Source organism: Strix aluco, chromosome 10, assembly GCF_031877795.1.
Source record: "Strix aluco isolate bStrAlu1 chromosome 10, bStrAlu1.hap1, whole genome shotgun sequence".
Taxonomy (NCBI): Eukaryota; Metazoa; Chordata; class Aves; order Strigiformes; family Strigidae; genus Strix; species Strix aluco.
In genome coordinates this window covers 27,726,942-27,747,615 of record NC_133940.1, presented here as the reverse complement: position 1 = coordinate 27,747,615, position 20,674 = coordinate 27,726,942, and the positions used below count along the sequence as shown (strand labels likewise).

Sequence of the window (20,674 nt, the reverse complement as noted above, 5' to 3'; positions counted from 1 at the left end):
TCAGTTTAAAAGCTATCTCGAAAAAACATAAATTGTATCAGGGTTCTGGAGAATCCGGAGAGCACAGATCAGGCTTTCCCTGCAGACCTTCTTTCGAGTCCGCTGTGTTTGTGCCTGATAAGGGTCTTTACTTGCATGGTTGCGCTATTTCTCTTCCTGGGACCGCGTGTTGGGATGTGTTTGAGGATTGTGGCAATTCTTCAGTGCTTTCATCCTCCTGAGTGGGTTAGTCCCCGCCTTACCCGTCCATCCAAAGCCCAAAACGCACGTGTGATTCTTTGGAGGCATTGTAGCATCTAAGTCTTTGGTGGATGTTCAGTGCATCCTGGTAGAAAGGTGTGAAGCAGCAGGGATGTGGGGATGCAGGGATGTGGGGATGCCTCCTGCATGGCCCTGGGCGCTCAGCAGCTGGCGGAGAGGAGCTGAAGCTCAGCTCTGAACTGCCCTCTGGAGGCACCTCTCTCCCTCAGACGGGAGATCAAGCCACGGGGATTATGTGCTAATGTATGCATACACAGCAGGTAGAAAAGATTGCAGCTGTTTTCCATCAAAAAATGGAAAAATTGAGAAACTGCAGAGCAGTTCACCTCTGCTTTTAATACTCCAACTTTTGCCATGTTGCAGTGCAGCTGGTCAAAGGGAGCATCCCACCCTGCCGTCGGGGTACGACCCGCTGCCTTTGGGGGCTGCGGGACCACCCAGCCCCGTGCCCAGAGCAGTGTGGCCAGGCCAGGGCTGCAGCCAGAGCTCTGGGACAGAGACCATCTGAGCCTCCATCTCTTGGGAGGCCTCAGAGAGTCCACATGCCTTGTTTAAATGTAATTACATATGCTGGGAGGAGTCTGCAAGGCAGCGACCTGCTCCTGCCATGCCGGTAGAGTTGTCCTCATGGTGCCATGGGACCCCCACCCTGGCCGCTTGGGTGCTCCTCCTTGTCCCAGCCCTCCAGCCAGCAATGAGCTACCCCCAACCTTCTGCTTCCCTTGTTCCCGGGGCTTTCCTGTAGGTAAAAGACCATCCCACGCTCCATGTGCGGAGAAGCTAATGTTTGACCTTCTATTTTTCAGGTAAGAAGGCTGGTCCTCCAGGACCCAACGGTCCCCAAGGGCCACCAGGTCCTCCTGGGCCCCAGGGTCCCCCCGGCATTCCTGGCATCCCAGGGATTCCTGGCACAACCGTCATGGGACCGCCCGGCCCCCCCGGCCCGCCAGGCCCTCAGGGACCACCTGGACTGCAGGGCCCCTCAGGTAACGGGGTTTGTCCCCTTCTCTGCTCAGAGCCTTTCCGAAGGGACGCAGGAGATGCCACGGCGGCACCGCCGCTCTACAAAGAAATAAATAAGCGCCAGGTTTCCACCCGAGGCCAGCGTAGGGCCCAAATACCGATGGCGCAGCACCTTTGTGTAGGGCTCAGGCGTTCCTGGGCTCATCCTTGCACCCGCGGTGGGACGAGAGGAGCAGCCAAGACCTGCAGAGCCTCAGTTGCTTCGGAAGTCTGCCGGTGACCGATGGCTGTGTGCGCAAACCGGCTGCGGGGCGGCTCTTCCCGTCGTGTTTGTGTTCATTCCTCTTCAGCTGACGCAAAGCCGAGCTTTGCATCGGCACCGGGAAGGCTGACACTGAGCACGGCCGCTGAGCCAGCCCAGGAACTGCATGAACCGCGGCAGCTTGCCCTCCCAGATGAAAATAGGGTTTTTCTCCTGCAGTTCTTGGTTTCGTTTTCCTTTGTTTCTTTGTATCTGCACTATATTGTTTCTCCACGGAGTCCTGTGCCAACTATTTTGTTAAAATCCTGGCATTTAATAACTCTTTAAAATGTGGATTAATGGAAGTTCACATAAGTGTTGTTTGTTTTACATATATACAGTCTAGTATTAAAAAATACATCTTTAGAGAAATCAGGCCTATTACCCTATAGCTCACATGGCTCTCAAAGGAACACTTGGTTGTCTTCTCAGTTTATATCTCAGAAATTGCCAAAGCAGAGGCCAGGAGCAGCATGAGGTCCTTAGCACTCCAGAGTGCTGCCCACAAGCATGTCCTCTTTAATAGAGATTTGGCTCTCGGAGAAAAGAGATTTCAGCATGTAGCTTGAATGCAATGAATGACCTGAGTTACTGCAGAGTGAAACTTGTAATCTTTGCAGCCAAGAGGCTTTATTGCCACTACCGATCAGGAAAGGGGTTGTGCAATTTGTCCTTCTAGTGGAAACTGGTTGAATAACGTTGGGGAATTTTGATGTTAGACAGAAACGTAAGAATAAAGTAGGGAAAAGTAGGAGGAATCTTTTTCTTGTTTATGTACTTTTTAACATTAACCTGCACCCCATACCACTGATACTGTCCTCCTCCTGGTAAAAATGGGGTTTTAATGGTTATTACGGGGTGAGAGAAGTTTTCTTTATAGGAGTGTTTACTGCAGCTCTTTCACACTTCCTCTTCAATGATGTGAAATTGTATTTTGCAGGTGCCACAGACAAGGCCGGCTCCAGAGACATCCAGGTTGGTTGATCTTCTTCGAAGGGAAAAAACAGCTTTGGCTGGATTTTTGTAAACATTACCGGCTATGTTTGCTAATGTTGTGTTTGATGTGTCTGAAAAAACCGCCCCCCCTTCCTGCGTGTGCTGAATCCCAGCCGCACAGAGTGACTGCCTGAGCTCACCCTTTTTATTGCTCAAAAAAAAAGCCACATTAATCTGGCTTGGGCTTCTCACCCCTTCTCCAGTACCTAAACATGTTGTTGTCAGCTGCTCTGATCTTGTTTTTTCTTTTATGAACAGCATTAATGATTTCAGGGTACTGTCATGCCTCTGTACTGGTCAGCAGTGCTGTGGAGGTGTGTCAAGTGGCTGTGAAACGACAGTGTTCCCCATTAACTTCAGATCCCTCTGATCTTGTTTGCAGCCAGCTGTGGTCCACCTTCAAGGCCAAGGCTCAGCAATCCAAGTGAAGAATGGTAAGGATCTCATGATATTGACAGTTGTTGAAAAGAGCCCATCCTGCACCCGTAGCCTCGTATCTGGGTTGGAGTCCCTCCTGTAACACAGGTCCCTGATTATCCCTGCTGTTGGCCTCCCCCCTGAGATAGACTCATTCCCCTCCTTAGGGGGGTCTTCTGCTGAGTCCCCATTTCTCCTGCACTCCTGTTTCTCTCCCAGGTTATCTTGTGTGCATCCCAGTAATTCTGTCCCGCTGAATCTCCCTTCTTGACCTCCAGATCCGTGTTGTGCCTCCTCCAACCTGCTGTTGTATCACCAATTTTCCTCAGCTCCTCAAAGGCCAAACCTTCTTTCCCACTCTCTTCTTTTTTACACCCTCAGGGTCTCCTTTTCCTGTCTCAGCCCTGTGTTTTAGCCTGTGTTTTTTTCTCCAGTAATTTATGGCAGGGGAAGGCACAGCTGTAGTGTGAGGACACAGAGGTGCACAGCCCCTGGCTCCTCCTGTGTTACACTGCGAGCGTGCCCCCACGCAGCCTCTGTGGTCCCTCAATGCCTCTCTACCCCCACCAACAGCCTTCAAGCCTTTAAGCTCCGAGTCCTGCCAAGCCATTTCACATCCGCAGGCAGCTTCCTTGCTCTCCTCCTTCCTCCCCGGATCCTTATCCAATTTCTGCTCAAGTTCCTGCTCTTCTTGCCAACAGCTGGGTCTCATTCATTAGCTGCTGCCTTCCTGCTCATGATGTCTGGCTGTGCCGCAGAGGAGCTGGCTGATTGTCCCCTGCCTAAGTCACCATGAGCAGGTCGCCGGGGAGGGCAGGGGGCAGTCCCGGAGCACCTACCCCCATCCCAGACCTGGGGGGCTGCAGCTCCCAAGGATTGGTGCTGCAGGAACCTGTGGCCACCAACTCCTGCCCTGTCCATGGGATGATGAGGGTTGGCCACCGCTTCTGTTGAAAGGCAGTTTCTCTCTTTCAGCAGACGTGAGCTGTGGGAGCTGAAATTTCTCCTGGTTAGGGAAGTTGGCTTGCAGCGGGGTGGGGGGAAGCTCCCCAAAACAAAAAGGAAGCCGGCCGTTCCTAAGAACAATACGAGGGACAAGATGCTGGTTTGCTTACGTTCAGAAAGTAATTATCCCTTTATTAATGGGAAGCCTGTATGTTTACAGAGCGTACACTACTCTCTAAGAGTGGGAATTGCCCTGTGAGTGTCCTTCCCTGCTGCTTGGGAACAATCTGATGCTGCGAGCCATTAATGCTGTCCAGCTGCCAGCCAGCACAAAACAGCCTGGCTGGTTTGCGACGGGGGTGCAGGGAGCTGAAAAGCAGATGAAAACCGGGAGGAGAAGAGTTGTATTTGATAAACCAAGGCACCTCCGGAGAGCAGCTCTGTTCTGGGCTCACAGCGGAGCGTGTCCTCTGGACCTGCTTGTTGGCCCGGCCAGGGGACAGGGGCCGTCTCATGTTGTCAGTTGTTCCACTGGCTCCAGTGCCGGGGGGCTGGGTGGTGGATCTATAAATCCCCAACTGCGTTGAGGACCCCAGTTAGGGGTTAATGTGGTGTGACGTGATGCAATTTCGTACTTTGTTGTTATTTTGGCTTTATAAAAACCTAGGAAATGTAATGACAAAGCATTTGTTAAAATAATGCTAGTTACAAAGTCAAGAATGTTGAAGTAAAGGAATACCAGAATTAAAATCGATTGTGTAACCCTCAGTTGGCCTCCGTGCACAGACGTGTCCTGAGAGACGGTGTAGTCCTGCAGTTGCACGTGGTTTTTCTCCATAATAATGTTGTCCCTTTTGCTGCAAGGACTAGTTTTCTTCTAAGGATGATCCCAAGGCTTAAAGTGAGGGTGAAGGCCCTATCATGACACATCTGCTGAGGACATCTGCCAGCCCAGCAGCACTGAGAGGGGGGCAGACAGATTGGCCATGTGTAGCCCCATTCCCATGAGGACAGGAATCACCGTTGTCATCCTCGCCTTGCGGTGGTCCTCCAGGACATGCCTGGTGATACCTTCAGCACACCGTCTGCTGAAGGTCCCCTTCGTTCAGCATGGAAGCTGGGTAGAGGGGTGTGGGGAGGGGAATAAATGAGATGGGAAGTAGAAGAAGAGGTTTAGTGGTCTCAAGGCTGGGTGGTGTCAACTGAGGATCTTTCTTGGAGAATTGGATCCTGGTCCTACCTGTGCTGCGGAGTTTCTTCCATGACACCAGGGAAGTCACCAGTAACAAAGCTTTTAGAAGGGCCATGAACAAATGCTCTTCAGGAGGCACCTGAAGAAGTGCTGTTATAATCGCAGCTGCACTAAGTCGTTTGGGATCTGTGGCTGAATGTAAAAAAAATAGAGAGAAAAATCAGCCCCTGGCCTCTCAGGTCAGTTAAGAAAACTTAGCAAATACCTCGCAGTACTGGCATTGATCTGCATGTGCTGGAGTGTCTTTGCTCTGGAGCGGGGATGATACTGGCAACATGTTTTCAGGCCTGTAAAACACTCAGATATGATAATAAGCTCAACTTAGTGTCAAGAGGAGGCAAGTTAGTCTGTATCCAGCACTGGGGATGAACGTAGTGTAGTACAAAAGGCCATACACTGATGTTCAAGGATGAGGAGTGCTCCTCTTGATGAGGACAAGTAGAGACGTGAATCAGTTGTGCTGTGCACTGAACGACATGGGTGTCCACCAGCAAGAGATGGTGTAATTGGAGCTGTAGAGAGGCGTCCAAACTTAACGCCCCGTAGTCTTTAATTCTGGGAATTTCTTACCGAGTAACTTGACTTTTCAACTCGAGTCTGTGCCAGCTGTTGTGTATGAAACCTTGCAATGTCACTGTATTTCTGTGCTCCTGCGCTTTTCATTCTGACGGGTACTGAGTGACTGCCGTTTTCTCATACTGAGATCTTTCAGGTGGAGTCCTCAATGACTGGTCTCGCATCACTATGAACCCCAAGGTGTTTAAGCTGCATGCCCGCAGTGGGGAGCTGGAGGTACTGGTGGACGGCACATACTTCATCTATAGTCAGGTAGAAGTGAGTACGGTCCTAGGCCTAACTCCTATTCTTGTGTTCCAATGGAAGCCTTGCATGAACCACGAGAGGGCTCCAGACAACTAGCAAATGCCAAGAACTTGTATGTACTTTTAACCGCTTCGTGCTCTAGGAGATGTGTGTCCGAGGAAGACGTTAGCATTTCGAAGTGCGAGGTCACACGTTTCGCCGTGACACCAGCTGCCAGAGATTAGTTACCGAAACACGTGCGCAGGCACCCAGCCCGATCCCACGTGCCACCGAGGCCTCTTTTTAATCCTCCATATTGTCTGTGCAGTCATTCACCAGCCCATCTAAACCCCCTTGCAGAACAAGGGTCCCAGCAGGATGCTAGGCTCTGTGCTTTAAGATGTAAAACTAAACCGTGGCCATTTCAAAGCCATGTCACTCTTTGTAAGCGTAGGCCCGGCCAAACTCCAGCCCAGGTAACTCCCTTTTGCCTCCACCTTCTTCGTGTAGCTTCAGACCGACACGATGCGCCAGCAGCCACGTTGTGCAGCGGGATGGCTCAGCTGCTGCTTTAGTTGGTACCGATGGTGGACGTACGGACCTGCTTCTGTAAAAAGGGCTAAACAAAGTAATAAATTACTGCATTATGCTTTAGTATACAGCTAATTAAGGCATCATTTCCTCAGACGGACTGTCATTTAACGCACTGCTCCCAGTGTCTTGTAAATCTCTGACCAGAGTTGCTGAAGCTCTCCCCTTCCAGAGCAGGGTGTCCACTCACCTGTGGGCTGAAAAACCGCCCAGGTTCCAGAACAGATTTTAGCAAGACGAGGGTTGCTGTGTGACAACCACAATTAAGCAACTTCCACCTCACTCCAGGCTTCTAATATTACCCTCCCACTCATGATTTGCCTCTGTTCAGTTGCAGCCCCACTGGGACTGTACCGAGTCGGATAAAGTTGGCTGTGGGTGTCAGGTTAGGTGCTCCTCCGTGGAACTGGTTACGTGTCTGGTTTGGATGGAGGCAGGAAAGGTAAATCCAGTGAACCAAAGTATAATTTTTTCCTGAGTGCTTAATGCTAATCGTTGGCCACAAGGTTGTGCCTCTGGAGCCTTTGTCATTTGTAGCCCATCAAGGAAAAAAAAGGGACTCGGTCTTGTGTAGCTTCTGTGGTCACAGGGTGTAGACTAAGAAGAATTAGCAGATGCACCCAGATTGGCTGGTTTTCTTCTATCAGGAAGAAGCAGCTCCCTGGGACTGACTTCTCTTTGGACAGGCCTTTCTCCTGCATCTCGTGGTTCTTCAGAATCAGTGTGTGGGAGATGGTTAAGTAACGAGAAGTGGAGTCATGGGGACTTAGGCACTAGATCTAAGAGTTCAGTGGGTACAAACACGATAAGGTCATTTGCTTCCAAGCAGTGGAGGTTGGGAGAGTGTCTTCCCTGTAATAGCTGATGCCTTTGCAAGCACCTCAAGTCCAATTACAAAGAAGGCAACTCCCAGTACATCTTAGGGCATTTTTGATGTCAACACTAAAGGAGGCTCATGGGACCCAGAAAGCAGGACTGGCCAGGTAAGTGAAAGAGGACTTCAGTTAAAATATTTGTTTGTTTGTTGGATAAAAAGCTGTTTGTAGCAGATAGGGCTGTCTACACATTTTTGTAACTAGGCCTGTGCAGGTTTGTAATTTTTCCTGTAATAAGCAGGGTCTAAAGCGAGGATTTGTAGCTCAGCCATAGATATGTGGATTCACAGATGCTTGCATGCTTGTGTTAGTGTGAAGTGGAATACAGAGTTTCCTCATGTTTGGTTTGCTTGGGGTTCTTTCTGCCTCGAAGAAATCAACCTCCCATGAGTACAGGTGTCCCAGGGCCAAGGAAGGGATCATTAGCAGAGGGAACGTGTGTGTACACACTGCAAGGAATGCGGACTTGTTCCACGCGCACAAATACACCCCCTAACACCTTTCTTCTTCCTGCTTCACATCAGGTATACTACATAAACTTCACAGATTTTGCCAGCTATGAGGTGGTGGTGGATGAAAAGCCCTTTCTGCAATGCACTCGGAGTATTGAGACCGGCAAGACCAACTTCAATACCTGCTACACAGCTGGGGTCTGCCTCCTCAAAGCCAGGCAGAAGATTGCTGTGAAAATGGTCCATGCTGACATCTCCATCAACATGAGCAAGCACACAACTTTCTTTGGGGCCATACGCCTAGGAGATGCACCAGCATCCTAGATGAACTTGGCGTGTCCAAGGATACTCACAGAACTGCACAGTGCTGCTGTTCATAAGCGTATCAGTATTTCAGGGGGTTCTGTAATCCGGCCATAAAGAAAACTGATCCAGAGCTATTTATTCCTATATGTGAATGCAGGAAGCACAATTGTCTTCTGTGACTTGTGTGGAGACTTGGATCAAAAAGCTAGTTGAAAAAGCGTTGTGAGGAAGAAAGGCTGTTGTGTCTGCCTTGTCTCAGTATTTCAAGTATTACTGCACTGATATTCTGCTCTGTGATCTTCACACGAGGCTTGTTGAGAGTGGTGTGGGTCTCTGCTTTTATGTTGCACTAGCAAGAGCATCCCAGGCGGTAGCGGGAGAAGACAGACTAATGTCCAAATCGTCCTATCCAGGCACTCCTGCTTCTCCACGCTAACAAAAGCAAGAAAAAGGGGGTTTCTGGCTTTCTGCCTTCCCAGTTCAACCTGGGAACGGCCACAGGGCGCGAAGGGAGGTGAATAAGACAGGGTCAGTGGTGTTTACATTCATCCTCAGGAGTGCGCGCAAAGAAGGCGAAGCGCCTCTGCCTCGAGCTTGGAAGCAGGCTGCAAAAGCAGTAAGTGTGAGAGGAAGATGAATACTTCGTAGAGCAGGCTTAGCGGATAGGAAACTGCCTCCCCATTCCAGAAATCACAAAGTCCCAAAGAAAAGGCCGATTACCGGTTCCAGCGCCTCTGCTACTTTCAGCTCCTGCCATTACCCCAGAGGTATACCTTGCCCTAACGGGGGCTGCCTTAAAGTACTGCTGCTGTTACAGCAATTTGTGTTTTGTTGGGGTTTTTTGTTGGGTTTTGGTTTTTTGGGGTTTTTTTTTGGTCTTTTTAATTAATATTTTGCAAACCAGAACACATTTCTACAGGCTTCACCAAGCCGCGTAGAGCAGACACAAGTACTTGTGAAAACACTCTGAAGAAGTTTGTCATGTTTAAGAATAAAATTATTCAAACAGGAAATTTTTTTTTCTGTTTTAATAGCAACTGCCCTGCTTTTAGATGTGGTTTTCATCCTTCCTCCCCCCACCCCTTTCCTTTTGGCACCCTTCTACCTAAAATGCTCTAATAAGTGGTGATGGAGTCTCTAGCAAAAAAATTTGTATTTAAAAAGTCTGGTCCAGCATGAAGTCACCACTTTTTCTTTTCTCTGAGCCCTGCTGAGTCTAGTCATAACTCGATTTCTGGTGACTAATAGAAGAGCTGGGACACTATTGTTTCTTTTGGCTTCTTGAGCAACTCTCTCCCGTTACCTCCCCTCAACTGGGGAGACCTAAAGCTATAAGATGTGCTCGAGCTGAGGAAGAGGCTGAAGCGCTAATTGCTCTTTTGTGTCATGCCTTGGCTTGTGCTTAGTTGTGTTGGGTTTTTTTTTTTAAACCGGATTTCTTTTCAGAGCGTGTTTTTTCTTTAAAAAAGAGGGGAGTGAAGTTTTAGCCGATGTAGCAAATGGGACAAGTCCCGAACCGCTGTCTTGGTGATGACCTCCATCTCCAAGCAGAGGTGGCTCAGCCGTGGTCACCTGCAGGGCTGTGGGAGCGGACGTGTCTCAGCACCGTGCTGTAGCAACTGATCTGACCGCAGGAGGGTCCACCCTGGCTGAAGCATTCTTGGCTCCGTCGCTTTTCCCCATCCGTAGCGAGTGATCTCACTTGCCAAGTATTGCAGTTATTGGGAGATAAATATTTCTTGGGGGCACCCAGCTTTGGCTACAGCCTCGCTATTCACAGGAGGCGTGCAGTTTGTAAAACAACTGCATGAAAAATTGCCTGCTATTTCTTTTTCAATATGCTCTCCTCCTTTCTAGCCTTAACATGTTGGACTAGCAAGAGCCTTAGGGACACTTAACTCGTCTTTGTGGTTTATTTCCTTTAGAATGGATTAAGAAGGACATGTTCCTCTGACAAGAATGAATCAGGACAACTGTGTACAGTGAGAACATTAAGCAAATCATTAACAGAATTGCTTTAGAATACAGCCTGAACAGCAAGACTTAGGGGCAAGCGTAAATAACGCAATGACTTGGGAGAGCGCAGTGGATGGACTTTGCATTCCTCGTCCCCCACTGACAGGTTCTGTGATCTGCTCCTGACTCCGGCAGCGGGCAGGAGGAGGCAGAGGGGTAATTCCTTCTCTCCATAAGAGCCCCCCGCATCGCTTTCACCCTCCCTCTCTGGCGTGTGCCTGGGGTGCGGGAGGAGAGCAGGAGGGGGCCGTTCCTGCCTCCCTCGTCATGAGCCATGGAAGATGTTAACGGGCTCTTTCTGATGCTCACGTTACACCAAAGCGTGAGCTGGGTGTAGCCATGTTGGAGACGTGGAGTTGGAATTGGACATGGAGTTGGAGAGCAGAGAACACCTGACTGCAGGTGGCCTTGGTGCTGGGAGCTGGGTTCATCCCTGGGATGAGCAGGATCACCAGTCCCGTAGCAGCCGTGGGGAGTCTTTATACTTGAAACCCTTTGGCCTCTCTAGCAACAAGTTCTCACTGATGAAGTAGTCCAGTGCAGGTTACCTAGGCTGTAGTATAGCAGCTGCTGTGCTGCCTCTCTCGATGATGTCCCACCGACTTTGGTGCCTCTTTCCCTTAACTGGAGCCGAAAGGGCCTGGAAGCAGCTGAGAGGAGCGTGAGGAGGATGCGTATGGGAGGTCTGAACAAACTCGAGCAGGAACAGGGCCTTGCTCCAGTCTTTCCCTCTGATGTCTTTGAATTTTGATGCGTCTTGGTTCCTAGTCTGGTTGAGAAGTGCTTCGCTTATAGGCAAAGATCTGTGTATCCAAGACGGTGGACACAAAACCAGTCGCCACTGGCTTCCCATGTGCCAGCCTTCCTCCCCGGTACGTGCTGGCTCCTCTTACCAACGTGCCTTGGCTCCGCTGCCCGACTGTCGGCTGAACTCCAGCTGCAGAAAGGTAGCGAGCAGCTACTCGGTATATAACGCATCGTCTGAAACCCTTGTCCCTCCCAAGCTCCTCTCCACAGAGACAGTTCCTAGGCAGGCCAGCTCAGCTGTTGTGTTCAGGGCCCCTTTTGAAGGAAGGATTCCCTTCAGTAAAGGCGTTAGGTCGTGGCTCCCTACCCAAAACTACCTGCTCTTGCTTCCCTCCAGTGCCTTTCTCACCCAGGTAAGCAGTTGTGGTCTCCGTGCCACTCACTGTCCCCATCTGGGGGCTTGGCATCATCCTTCCGCTGAACGAGCAATGTCGGGTGCTTAGAAAAGGGCACCTGAGCTGCGCTGGGGGAAGATGAGCAAAGTGCATGAGCTCATTTTAGTTCATGTTTCTTCCGCTCTTCCCAGTAAGAGGTGGAGTGCAGGGAATCCTTCCCTCTCGTTCCCATCCCGGCCCCGGGCTGTCGGGGCGCAAGTTTTGGGGAAAAGGGGAAGGGACAACTGCAGCCACCGCCTTACAAGCCTGACCCCCCCACACCCTGTGTTCCTCCCCCCAGGCTGGGAGGAAGCCTCTGAGAGTCCCCAGAAGAACCATAATGGGAGAAGAGTTGTGGGAAGAGAGACAGGACTCCTCCCGTTACCTGTTAGAGCTGCACAGTGATGTACTGATGCTGTTTTGTGCTTCAACATCTTTATTCAAGACACTATCTGTATATAAAATATACATAATGTATATAAATTAGGATGTAAGTTTATGTAAATTGTCAATATTTTCTTTGCAAATAAAGCTTTTTCCTGATCTTGGTGTTCTCAGTGGGACGTCCTTCCCCAGCCAAAGCAGGAGTTGCTGTGGAAAGTCTGAAGAGCTACAGCAAAGTGTTTCAACTGTGCTCGTGCGGTGGGAGGCAAAGTTCCTCCATCCTTGGGGAGTACTTGGCTGCGGCTGCCGATGCCAGAGGCACCGGTCCCCTCGTCGGGCTGGGAACTGCTCAGCATTTGCCTTCAAACTCTGCAGCCAGGGGAATGTACAGGAAACATCATCGCTGTCACTTCTTACTGGGAACAAAGTAGATTGGATGTAAGGAGGGTGCAGAGAGCTGGGGATGAGTCTCTTTAACAAAGTAACAAGCGCCAGGACAAGAGGGAATGGCCTCAAGCTGCGCCAGGGCAGGGTCAGACTGGCTCTTAGGAAGTATTTCTTTGCAGAAGGGGTTGTTGGGCGTTGGAATGGGCTGCCCAGGGCAGGGGGGGAGTCCCCATCCCTGGAGGGGTTGAAGAGTCGGGTTGACCCAGCGCTGAGGGATCTGGTGGAGTTGAGAACGGTCAGTGTGAGGTTCATGGTTGGACTGGAGGAGCTTCAAGGGCTTTTCCAACCGAGATGATTCTGTGAGTCTGTACTTGGATAACCAGATAACCAGATACCCTTCTGCCTGCTTAACGCCCAGGAGGGGAGCATCTGTCACCCTGTGGTACAGCTGTGACATTGGGTGAGCAGCTTTATCCCCTTTTCTACCAAGTCTCAGCCCTGCAGCTCGTTCCTCCTGTCCTTTGGAGACCTCTCAGGTGAAAGCCTCGGGGGGGGAACGTGGCACCTCTCCTTAATGGACCACGCTGGAGACCTGGGAGCCAGCCTGGAGGCCAGGAGTGGCAAGAGGCAGGGGATGCCCCATGGTTTGCAGGAGCAAATCTCTCCCCGTCGGCGCTGTGCAGTTCGCTCTGCCTTCGGCACAGGCTGTGAAAAGCCTCTGGGTGTTTGCAGGGCGCCGTGGAGGGCTCGGGGCCCGCGGCCATCGCGCTCGGCCGGGCGCTCCTGCGAAAGGGAGTTCACAGACTTGGGATGCAAATGCCCAGGGATTCTCCACAGAAGTCCCTGATCAAAATTAGGGACTTTTCAGCTGATTTCATCGGCCATGCCCGCTCGGTAGACCTGTGCCAAGCAATTTGGGATGCAGGGAGGAGAGGGCCGGGTTTCCCCGGGCGAGGCGGCACCGGGGGCTGGAGCCCTTGCACGGCACGGTTCCTCCCCCGCGCCGCCTTCCGCTTTCGGGGCTCGGCTGCTGCTGGCGGACGAGGGACGCTGGAGGCAAAGGTTCATCCAGAGGTCGGTGTTTCCTTGGCCCACAGGATTTCACATCTGCACAGATGTGCTGTCCTCACCGCGCCTCCAAAAACAACAGCGGGCCAGGCGCTCGCAGCCGCTGCTGGAGCCCAGGTCCTCTTGCCGTGCACGGGGAGGGCGGCAGCCCAAAACTCCGGCCCTGGCCTCGGGGCTGAGCCCGGCTGCCTGGTGACGCTGGTCTAACTCAAGGCTGAACCACATCCCGGAGGTGACAAAGTGCTCCCCACCGTGTCAGGAGGGTGGGAGGCAACAACAGACACCAGGCTGCTTCATCTTCCAGATCTGAACCTCTGTGTTTATATTTATATTATTTTATATATAATTTTTTTTTTTCCTGCCAGACACATCTAGGACTAGAGCAATAGCTCTACAGCCGAAACTACAGCAAAACACACCCTCGGACAACCACGCAGCAGCCTGGAGGTGCTCCTTCGGGCAGGAAGGAAGTTGGCTGTGTTAAGCCAAAAACCCCAAAAGCGTGCGTTTTGCAGAACGCAAGGAGCACGTCGCCAGGGAGCGTGTCAGCCCTAAGTGGCACAGTGACACGGAGATGTCACCACAAAATAATCCCTGGGGGTGGGGTTCAGCTCTGGGCACCCTGATACCACCTGGAGATGCTACTGGGAAAGTCCCCACCTGGTTCCTGCGCTGTGTGAGGGGGTGACCCAGCAGCCGTCCTCCAGGTCTGGTAGGGACACGGGGACGTGGCAGGGACACAGCGACGTGGCAGTGAGGAGCCCAGCGCTTGCGGCACAGCAGACTCCGGAGGAGGAAGAGGAGGAGGAGGAGGAGGGGGGATGCCAGCTCTGCACATCCCGCTGGGAATGGGTGGTGGCACAGGGCAGGGGAAGCGGGAGGAAGAGCAGGTCCACCCAGGGGAACTCCCCAGAACCTCCTGCCTTTCCCCAGCACCACCTCTGCCTCCTGGCACTACGATGTCAGCGCTCAGGCCGGCCGATCACCTGAGCGCCGGTGCAGCCCTGCCTCCTCCCTGTCCCGCCGTTTCCCTTCCTTGTGGCTTTCTGCACTGTTTTTCCCCCTCTGCAATCTTAGGCTTTTCTTTTCCCACTTCCGTAGCTACAAACACCCACATGCGTTATCTCCTTCCCCCGTCCCATCCTGAAGCCTATTTATACAGAGCCCGGCTCCTGCCCGGCTTGCCAGAGCGCGCTGGGGGAGCGGGACAGGGCTGGCAGCGCCCGCAGCCCATCATGCTCCTCTTTGAACACCGCCTGGCTGAAAGAGGATGCTTGCTGCTCTGGCTGCTCCCGTCTGTCCTCAGAGCCCAGTCTAGCGGGGAGGCGAGGCCCAGGGCCACGCCGTGCCACCAGGTAAGGCTGTTTTCCAAGGAGCCCCTGGGCATTGCTGGGTCCCAGCGGGGCCGCAAGCATCCCTCTGCGCAGCACAGGGTCCATCTCCCCACGGCTTTCACCTCCCTCCAGCCTCCATCTCTTTAACCTTCCTAGCTTTGCTCTCCTCTCTGCTCTCCCATCCTCAGTGCCCAGCTGCTCTCACGTCCCTGCTCTGCTGGTGGCACCTTCCAGCTGTCCCTGCCACAGGGATGTCAGCTCGAGATGCTCAGAGGCAGGATGGGGAGCAGGGTCTCACCGGGACTCAGGCAGCTGCTGTGGATGGTAGAAAGGCAGTTGGGAGCCTGGACGTGGAGCAGCTGGTGTCTGTCCACCCCTCCACGTTCCACGTTCATGATGGAGGGGGTGGACAGACACCAGCTGCTCCACGTCCAGGCTCCCAACACCAAACTGGCAGAGGAAACCAGTTTGGAGGGGGAGGGAAGGTGAAGCCCACCAGGATGTTGTTCTTCCTCTACCCAGACAGGACAGGGATGCTCTGGACCAGTCCCTGGACTGTCCCAGTGCTCTCCAGGGCTGGATTTTCCCCAACAGCCTGCTGCATCTTCAGTGCTTATGCTACTTTTTTGCCCATCTTGCTTGCTGGGACGCATGGGAGGACAACCTGTGGGGCCAGAGGCTGAGCCTTCTCCTTGCACCATCAGAAACAAGCCGGTTAAGCTCACCTTAGCAAGCTTCTTGTCTCTGAGCTGGGCTTGGGAAGGGGGAGCGGTGCTTGTTGCCATGGTGCTCATGCCTGTGTTGGACAGCAAATGGCTTGGCTGGAGCTATGGTTTGTAGACTCTCTCATGCTGATGCTTCTCCTGTAGAGCCCCACGAAGGTGTCGTGCAAAGGCGTTGGCCTGCACAAGTTCCCGAAGGAGCTTGGCCATGGAGTGAAGTACCTTGAGCTCTCCAACAACTTCATCCAAAACCTGTCGGGCAGCCACATGCTGGGGTTCGGGCAGCTCGAGTACCTGGATGTGTGCTTCAACCAGCTGGAAGCCGTGTCAGCCGCGGCCTTGGCTCAGCTGCCCCAGCTGCGCTCTCTCCTCCTGGGATCAAACCGCCTGGACCACAATTACGTTGCTAACGGGCAAGCCTTCCGTCTGCTCAGGAATATAGAGGTCCTGGACCTGTCAGCAAATAACCTGGAGAGCCACATGGCAGGCTGGTACATCAGCAACCTCACCAAGCTGAGGATGCTGGATCTTTCTGGGAACAAGATGACCAGGCTGCCGGCGGGGATCTTCTGGAGCACACGACAGCTGCGCGAGCTCGATCTCAGCAACAACTACATCATGGAAATCGAGGAGGGAGCTTTTGAGGCTCTGGAAGAGCTGGAGGTGGTGAACTTGGCTCTGAATTCCCTCCACTGTATCTCTGGCTTCAGCCTCACGCAGCTGCGAGTTTTAAATCTCAGCCACAACGCCCTGGAGCTCTTTGTCTCGGAGGAGGGAGCAGAGCCCTACCTGCTTCAAGTGCTTGACTTGAGCCATAACAGACTCCTCTATTTTCCAGAGCTCCCCAAAGCCCATTATCTCACACACTTAAACCTCTCCAACAACCTTATTGCTTCCCTGCTCCCAGGCTCACACCATCTGGGGGAGTTTGTACTGCGCTACAAGGAGATGGCGAGCTTTAACGGGACCTCGCCTGCTGTGGCCGGTCTGACACATGTAGCTGACTTGGATCTCAGCAATAACCGGCTGCAGCTGTTCCCGTTTACCTTCTTCCACAGCCTGGGCTCCCTGCACAGCCTCAGCCTGGCTATGAACTGTCTCCAGGAGGTAGCCAGGGAGTCGCTCACCGGCAGCACAGAGCCCAGCGACCGCTCGCCCGCGCTCCCGGAGCACGCCGCCCTCTCCGTGCGCTTGCTGGACCTCCGCAGCAATGCCATCCGCGTGCTGCCACGCTGGTTTTTTGATTCTCTGCCTCAGCTGGAAACGATCGATCTGGGCTCCAACAGCCTCCAGCCTTGTGAGAGCCAGGGGAGCGACTGGGGAGGGAATTCAGGCAGCGGTTCTCATGTGCCAGCCCCGGGGGGCAACTGCACCCCCTTCTACAACGTGCCTCGCTTGAAGCACCTAAATCTTCACAAGAACAACATTACCAGGCTGCGCCCCTACGCCTTCAACCAGACTTTGCTGCTCTCCCTGGACCTGTCAGGGAACAAGGACTTGTTCGTGCCTAAGGAAGCCCTGGGAGGGTTGGAGTTCTCCCTGCAGAAACTCTCTCTGAGGGACAACCAGATGGACAACAGTAAGGCAGAGCTCCCCTGCCTGGGCACACTCAAAGTCTTGGACCTCTCGGGCAATAATTTGAGCCTTTTGCCTACGGGTCTTTTCTGCTCCCCACTGGAAAGCCTGGACGTTCGCCATAACAACCTGCTGACATTGGAAAAGCCGGCGCTCACGAGCTGGTCCCGCAGCCTGAAGGACGTGGCCGTCGCTGGCAACCCCTTCAGCTGCTGCTCGCTGGCCTGGCTGGACACGCTGCAGGTGGCCGGCGTGGGCGTGCGGGACCTGGACGAAGCCCTTTGCGCCTACCAGGACGGGAGCAGGAACTTCTCCGCCAAGATAACCAGCAGTCCTCGGTGGCTTTGTCCACATCCCAGGAGCACCAGCCCTCTGGCTCTGCTTGTGGTCGTCATCGGTATTTTCTCTCTCAGCTCCGGGGCTTGCTGCCTTCTGAAGAAAGGGCAGAAGTCACCGGGGTGTGCGGGACCCCGCACCAACAAGGTGGGGGTCTTCCCCTCCCACCCCAAAAGAGACGAGCCAGCCGAGGCAAAGCCAGCAGACAGCGTCACCAAAGTGTAGCCCAGCCCTGGGGAGCAGGAACTGTAGCAATTGGTCAGAACTCTAACTATTATTAATAATTATTAATAATATTATTGCATTTTAGGTGTTCTCCCCTCACCGGTGTCCTCTGTGTTTTGCAAACCCAGTAAAGTTTATTGCAAACCCAATAAAGAGTAGCCCAGCCCTGGAGAGCAGGAACTGTAGTGATCAGTCAGGACTCTATTTATTATTAATAATATTAATATTATTGTATTTTAGGTGTCCTCCCCTCACCGGTGTCCTCTGTGTTTTGCAAACCAAATAAAGGGAGCGTGGTTGGTGCTGAGCTCTGGGCTGGGCAGAGGTGGTCTCTGGGCCACCTCTCCTTCTCCAGAAGGAACTGGCCCCTATTTCCTCTGTTTCCTGCAAGAAATTAAATGCTCTATAAGCAATTGGGGGGGGGGGGGGGGGGATTCTGCCCTGCCATCATACCTCCTCATCACCCAGGACAAGAAACCTGGGCTGGTTGGATTGATCTGTCCCCCCTGAACCCACCCTGCTCTGCTTGTGGGAAGGGAATTGTCTCCATTGGTGCCACCTGAGCGTTTCACAGCCTTCCCAGCAGTAGTTAAGTAGGTTTGATTGCTCATTAAATACCTGCTCCTGCTGCCAGAGGCATTCCCCAGCCCAGCCCTGCCGGCAGCGGCAGGCAACGCTGCCTGTTGGAAGCCGTGCTGGAGGGCTGGCTCGGCGCGGGGGGGTCACGGTGCTGGGGTGGGGAGGGGGTTTTTGCAGGATCCAATGTGCTGCTTGTCTACTTTTTCCTGCCAAGCTGTCATCTGAATGATGCTGTGAAGTTGGCAGGGCTTAAAACGACCAGTGACCCGGGTTGGCTGCGATGGGTGCGATGCTCCTGGTAAGCACCGGACGGACGGACGGACAGACGGCTGTCCCGGGTGCGATGTGTCCAGCTTCCCAGGGCGGACTGGTGCTGCACCCCCCCCCCCTCCCCGACGAGTACCTGCAGGGCTGGGGAGGGCTTTGGGGAAGGAGAAAAACAAGGCTGTAATGAAACTTTTTACATTTCACATCTCTTTGGTTCCACCTTGAAAGTCCCCAGCTGGCCCAGGCCACCTACTTGTCCACACACCTGTTGGTTTAGAGGCTGTGAGAGAAAAAGGGCTGGGAAGTCACTTAAAATCCCAATTACTTAACTTCTTTTTTTTTTCCTTTCAAGCTTATCGTGGTTTTACTGTGAAGCAAAGGGCATTTTTGCTGTAAAACATACGCCTTCCCCATGCTGCCCGCATTGCTGCTGGGGCTGCAGCTTCCCGGCCTGTGACGGGCATCCAGCTCCCTCGAGGGACCCCCAGCGCCTTTGATGGCCCCGCGTTTCCATCCCCACCTCAGTTTCCCTTTGATCTGATGCTCTGTGCCTTGTCACAGCGAGTGACCGGCCATGCTGGTGCCCGGGCTGTCACAGGGGGAGCCTGGCACTGCATGTCACCACCCTGCAGGGACCTTTGGGACAAGCGGGCAGCCCGTGCTGCTGGTGAAAACCCAACCTCCTGCTCTAGGGCGGCTGTTTGCCGGATCTCCTGCTTCCACACACACCCTTCCCCTTTTTGCTCCTGCTCCCATGTCCCTCTCCTTCGCCAAAGTCCTGGTGCGTGCCAGCCACCCCTCCCACCGTCATGGTGAGCCCTCATGCTCTCCCATCCCGGTGCTCCCCACTCCACCCCTGGCTCCAGCCAGTCCCCCTGGGGGCACACAGCCCGCTGGGCTCTGGGCATGAAGTGCTAGGAGCTGCCATGCCCACCCTGGTCTCTTCTGCACTTCTCCTCAGGAGGGTCCCCTCTCCTCGGGTGCTGCCCTGGGGCAGGGACGGGCTTTCCTACGTGCCCACAAAGTGCCACGGGAGCAGGTGGGTGAGCTCAGCCTGGCTTTGGCCCGTCCCTAAAGCCGTGCCAGCCTCCTTCCCCTGCCCTGGTGACATTCCAGGGTCACTCTTAGGGGCTGCCTGGCTGGAGCCCAAAGTGCTGCTGTTGCCTTTGATGGCTGTTTCTGGTACATTTTGTGTGGCCTCTGTTCCTCATTTAAACCCCCTCCCAGGCTGTACTTTCCACACGTGTTGCCGTAAGATGTCCTGCCCTTTGTGCTGCTTCTTCACTGGCTCCCACCAGCGTCTTCCTCACATGAGGGTTAGCAGGGGGCTGGGGCCTTGCAGCCGCCCAGAGCTGGGTGACCGGTGGGGACACTGGGTGCTCGGGGACACCACGTGCAGGGGATGCTCCCCTGCTGTGTTTATCCAGCGCTGTTGACACCGGTGTCGTGTCCCCAGCAGCTGGTGGTTGACCCACATGAAGACAGTGGCATTTGGGGACAACTGGCTGCTGGTGCCCAAAGTTTTGTCCAGGGATTAGAGCATCTGCTAAAGCATGCACTAAAAATAGGAGAAAGGATCCTGGTGCTGGTTTTAACCTGCAGGGAAGGCTCCCAAAGACACATAAAGCTTAGGGTAGGAGGGGTGGAAGATTGATGCTGGCCTTGCTAAGGGACAAGAAGGCCTGGAGAACCCTCAAGGCCCAAGAAGAGTTGTGAAGGTACAGAAACTGAGCCAGGGAAACGGCGTGTTGGGTTATTATTTTTATCGATGTCTGTGTGCTTTTCTGATTCAAAGAAAATCAGGATTCCAGGTCGTGGTCTCACGGGTACTACAAGAACTGAATCCACGTCAGTGCCGAGGGCAATGTCCCTTTCTCCCAGCGATAGGAAAAGCGACATGCTTTCAGCTTGGCCGGGAGCTGGGCACGGGGTGAGCCCCTGGGGCACAGGGGATGCCAAGGTGTGACCCTGCCCCATGAACCACGTTCACGTCAGCAGAAACCAGCACGAATTACCCACCAGGTCAAGAGAAATGCGGCTGTGGTACTGAACAGGAGGGGTATGTCCGATGTTCCGCATTGCTCCTCGGCCTGAGCTATCCCAGGGGTGTCTTGGCAGTCCAGGCTTTTCCTTGATCCAAAATAAGGGTAAAAGATCTGTCGAATATCGAAGTTCAAACAAACAAAGCGATGATGCCAAAACTGTTGCGTTTTCACATCGAGCTGCAAGGCAGTAGGAGTATAAATCTTGGTCTGAAAAAAACAGCAGTGGTGGTTAAAATATTGTGACCATTTGCACATTTTCTAGAGAACTAGCTGAGAAATCCAGCAAAACTCATTCTTTCCAGTGAAAAGCCTTCACATATCACTGGATCTGCATTTTCAAAGAGAAATAGATCTTATCAAAAATTTCCAACTAGCTGTTCTGCTAACTCATGCGG

The 20,674-nt window shown here is 53.1% G+C and overlaps 2 protein-coding genes across 5 annotated transcripts in view; both read left to right on the top strand.

The window, feature by feature from the left end:
• EDA (ectodysplasin A) overlaps positions 1-11,900 on the top strand; it is an 83,010-nt gene extending 71,110 nt beyond the window's left edge. The window contains exons 4-8 of one of the 4 annotated variants that reach the window (XM_074834882.1): positions 1,068-1,247; positions 2,466-2,500; positions 2,904-2,955; positions 5,848-5,963; positions 7,927-11,900. In XM_074834882.1, coding sequence (XP_074690983.1) covers positions 1,068-1,247; positions 2,466-2,500; positions 2,904-2,955; positions 5,848-5,963; positions 7,927-8,178 — 635 coding nt within the window. In that variant the 3' untranslated portion in view covers positions 8,179-11,900. Of the gene's footprint in view, positions 1-1,067; positions 1,248-2,465; positions 2,501-2,903; positions 2,956-5,838; positions 5,970-7,926 lie in introns of all 4 variants that reach the window. The other 3 variants (XM_074834881.1, XM_074834880.1, XM_074834879.1) reach the window with 3 other exon arrangements.
• A 2,485-nt stretch (positions 11,901-14,385) lies between these two features.
• Positions 14,386-17,647, top strand: LOC141927766 (transforming growth factor beta activator LRRC32-like). The gene is made up of 2 exons (XM_074835029.1): positions 14,386-14,551; positions 15,400-17,647. Exons 1-2 carry the CDS (start codon positions 14,432-14,434, stop codon positions 17,386-17,388), a joined length of 2,109 nt encoding a protein of 702 aa, XP_074691130.1. The 5' UTR covers positions 14,386-14,431; the 3' UTR covers positions 17,389-17,647.
• Positions 17,648-20,674: the final 3,027 nt, after the last annotated feature.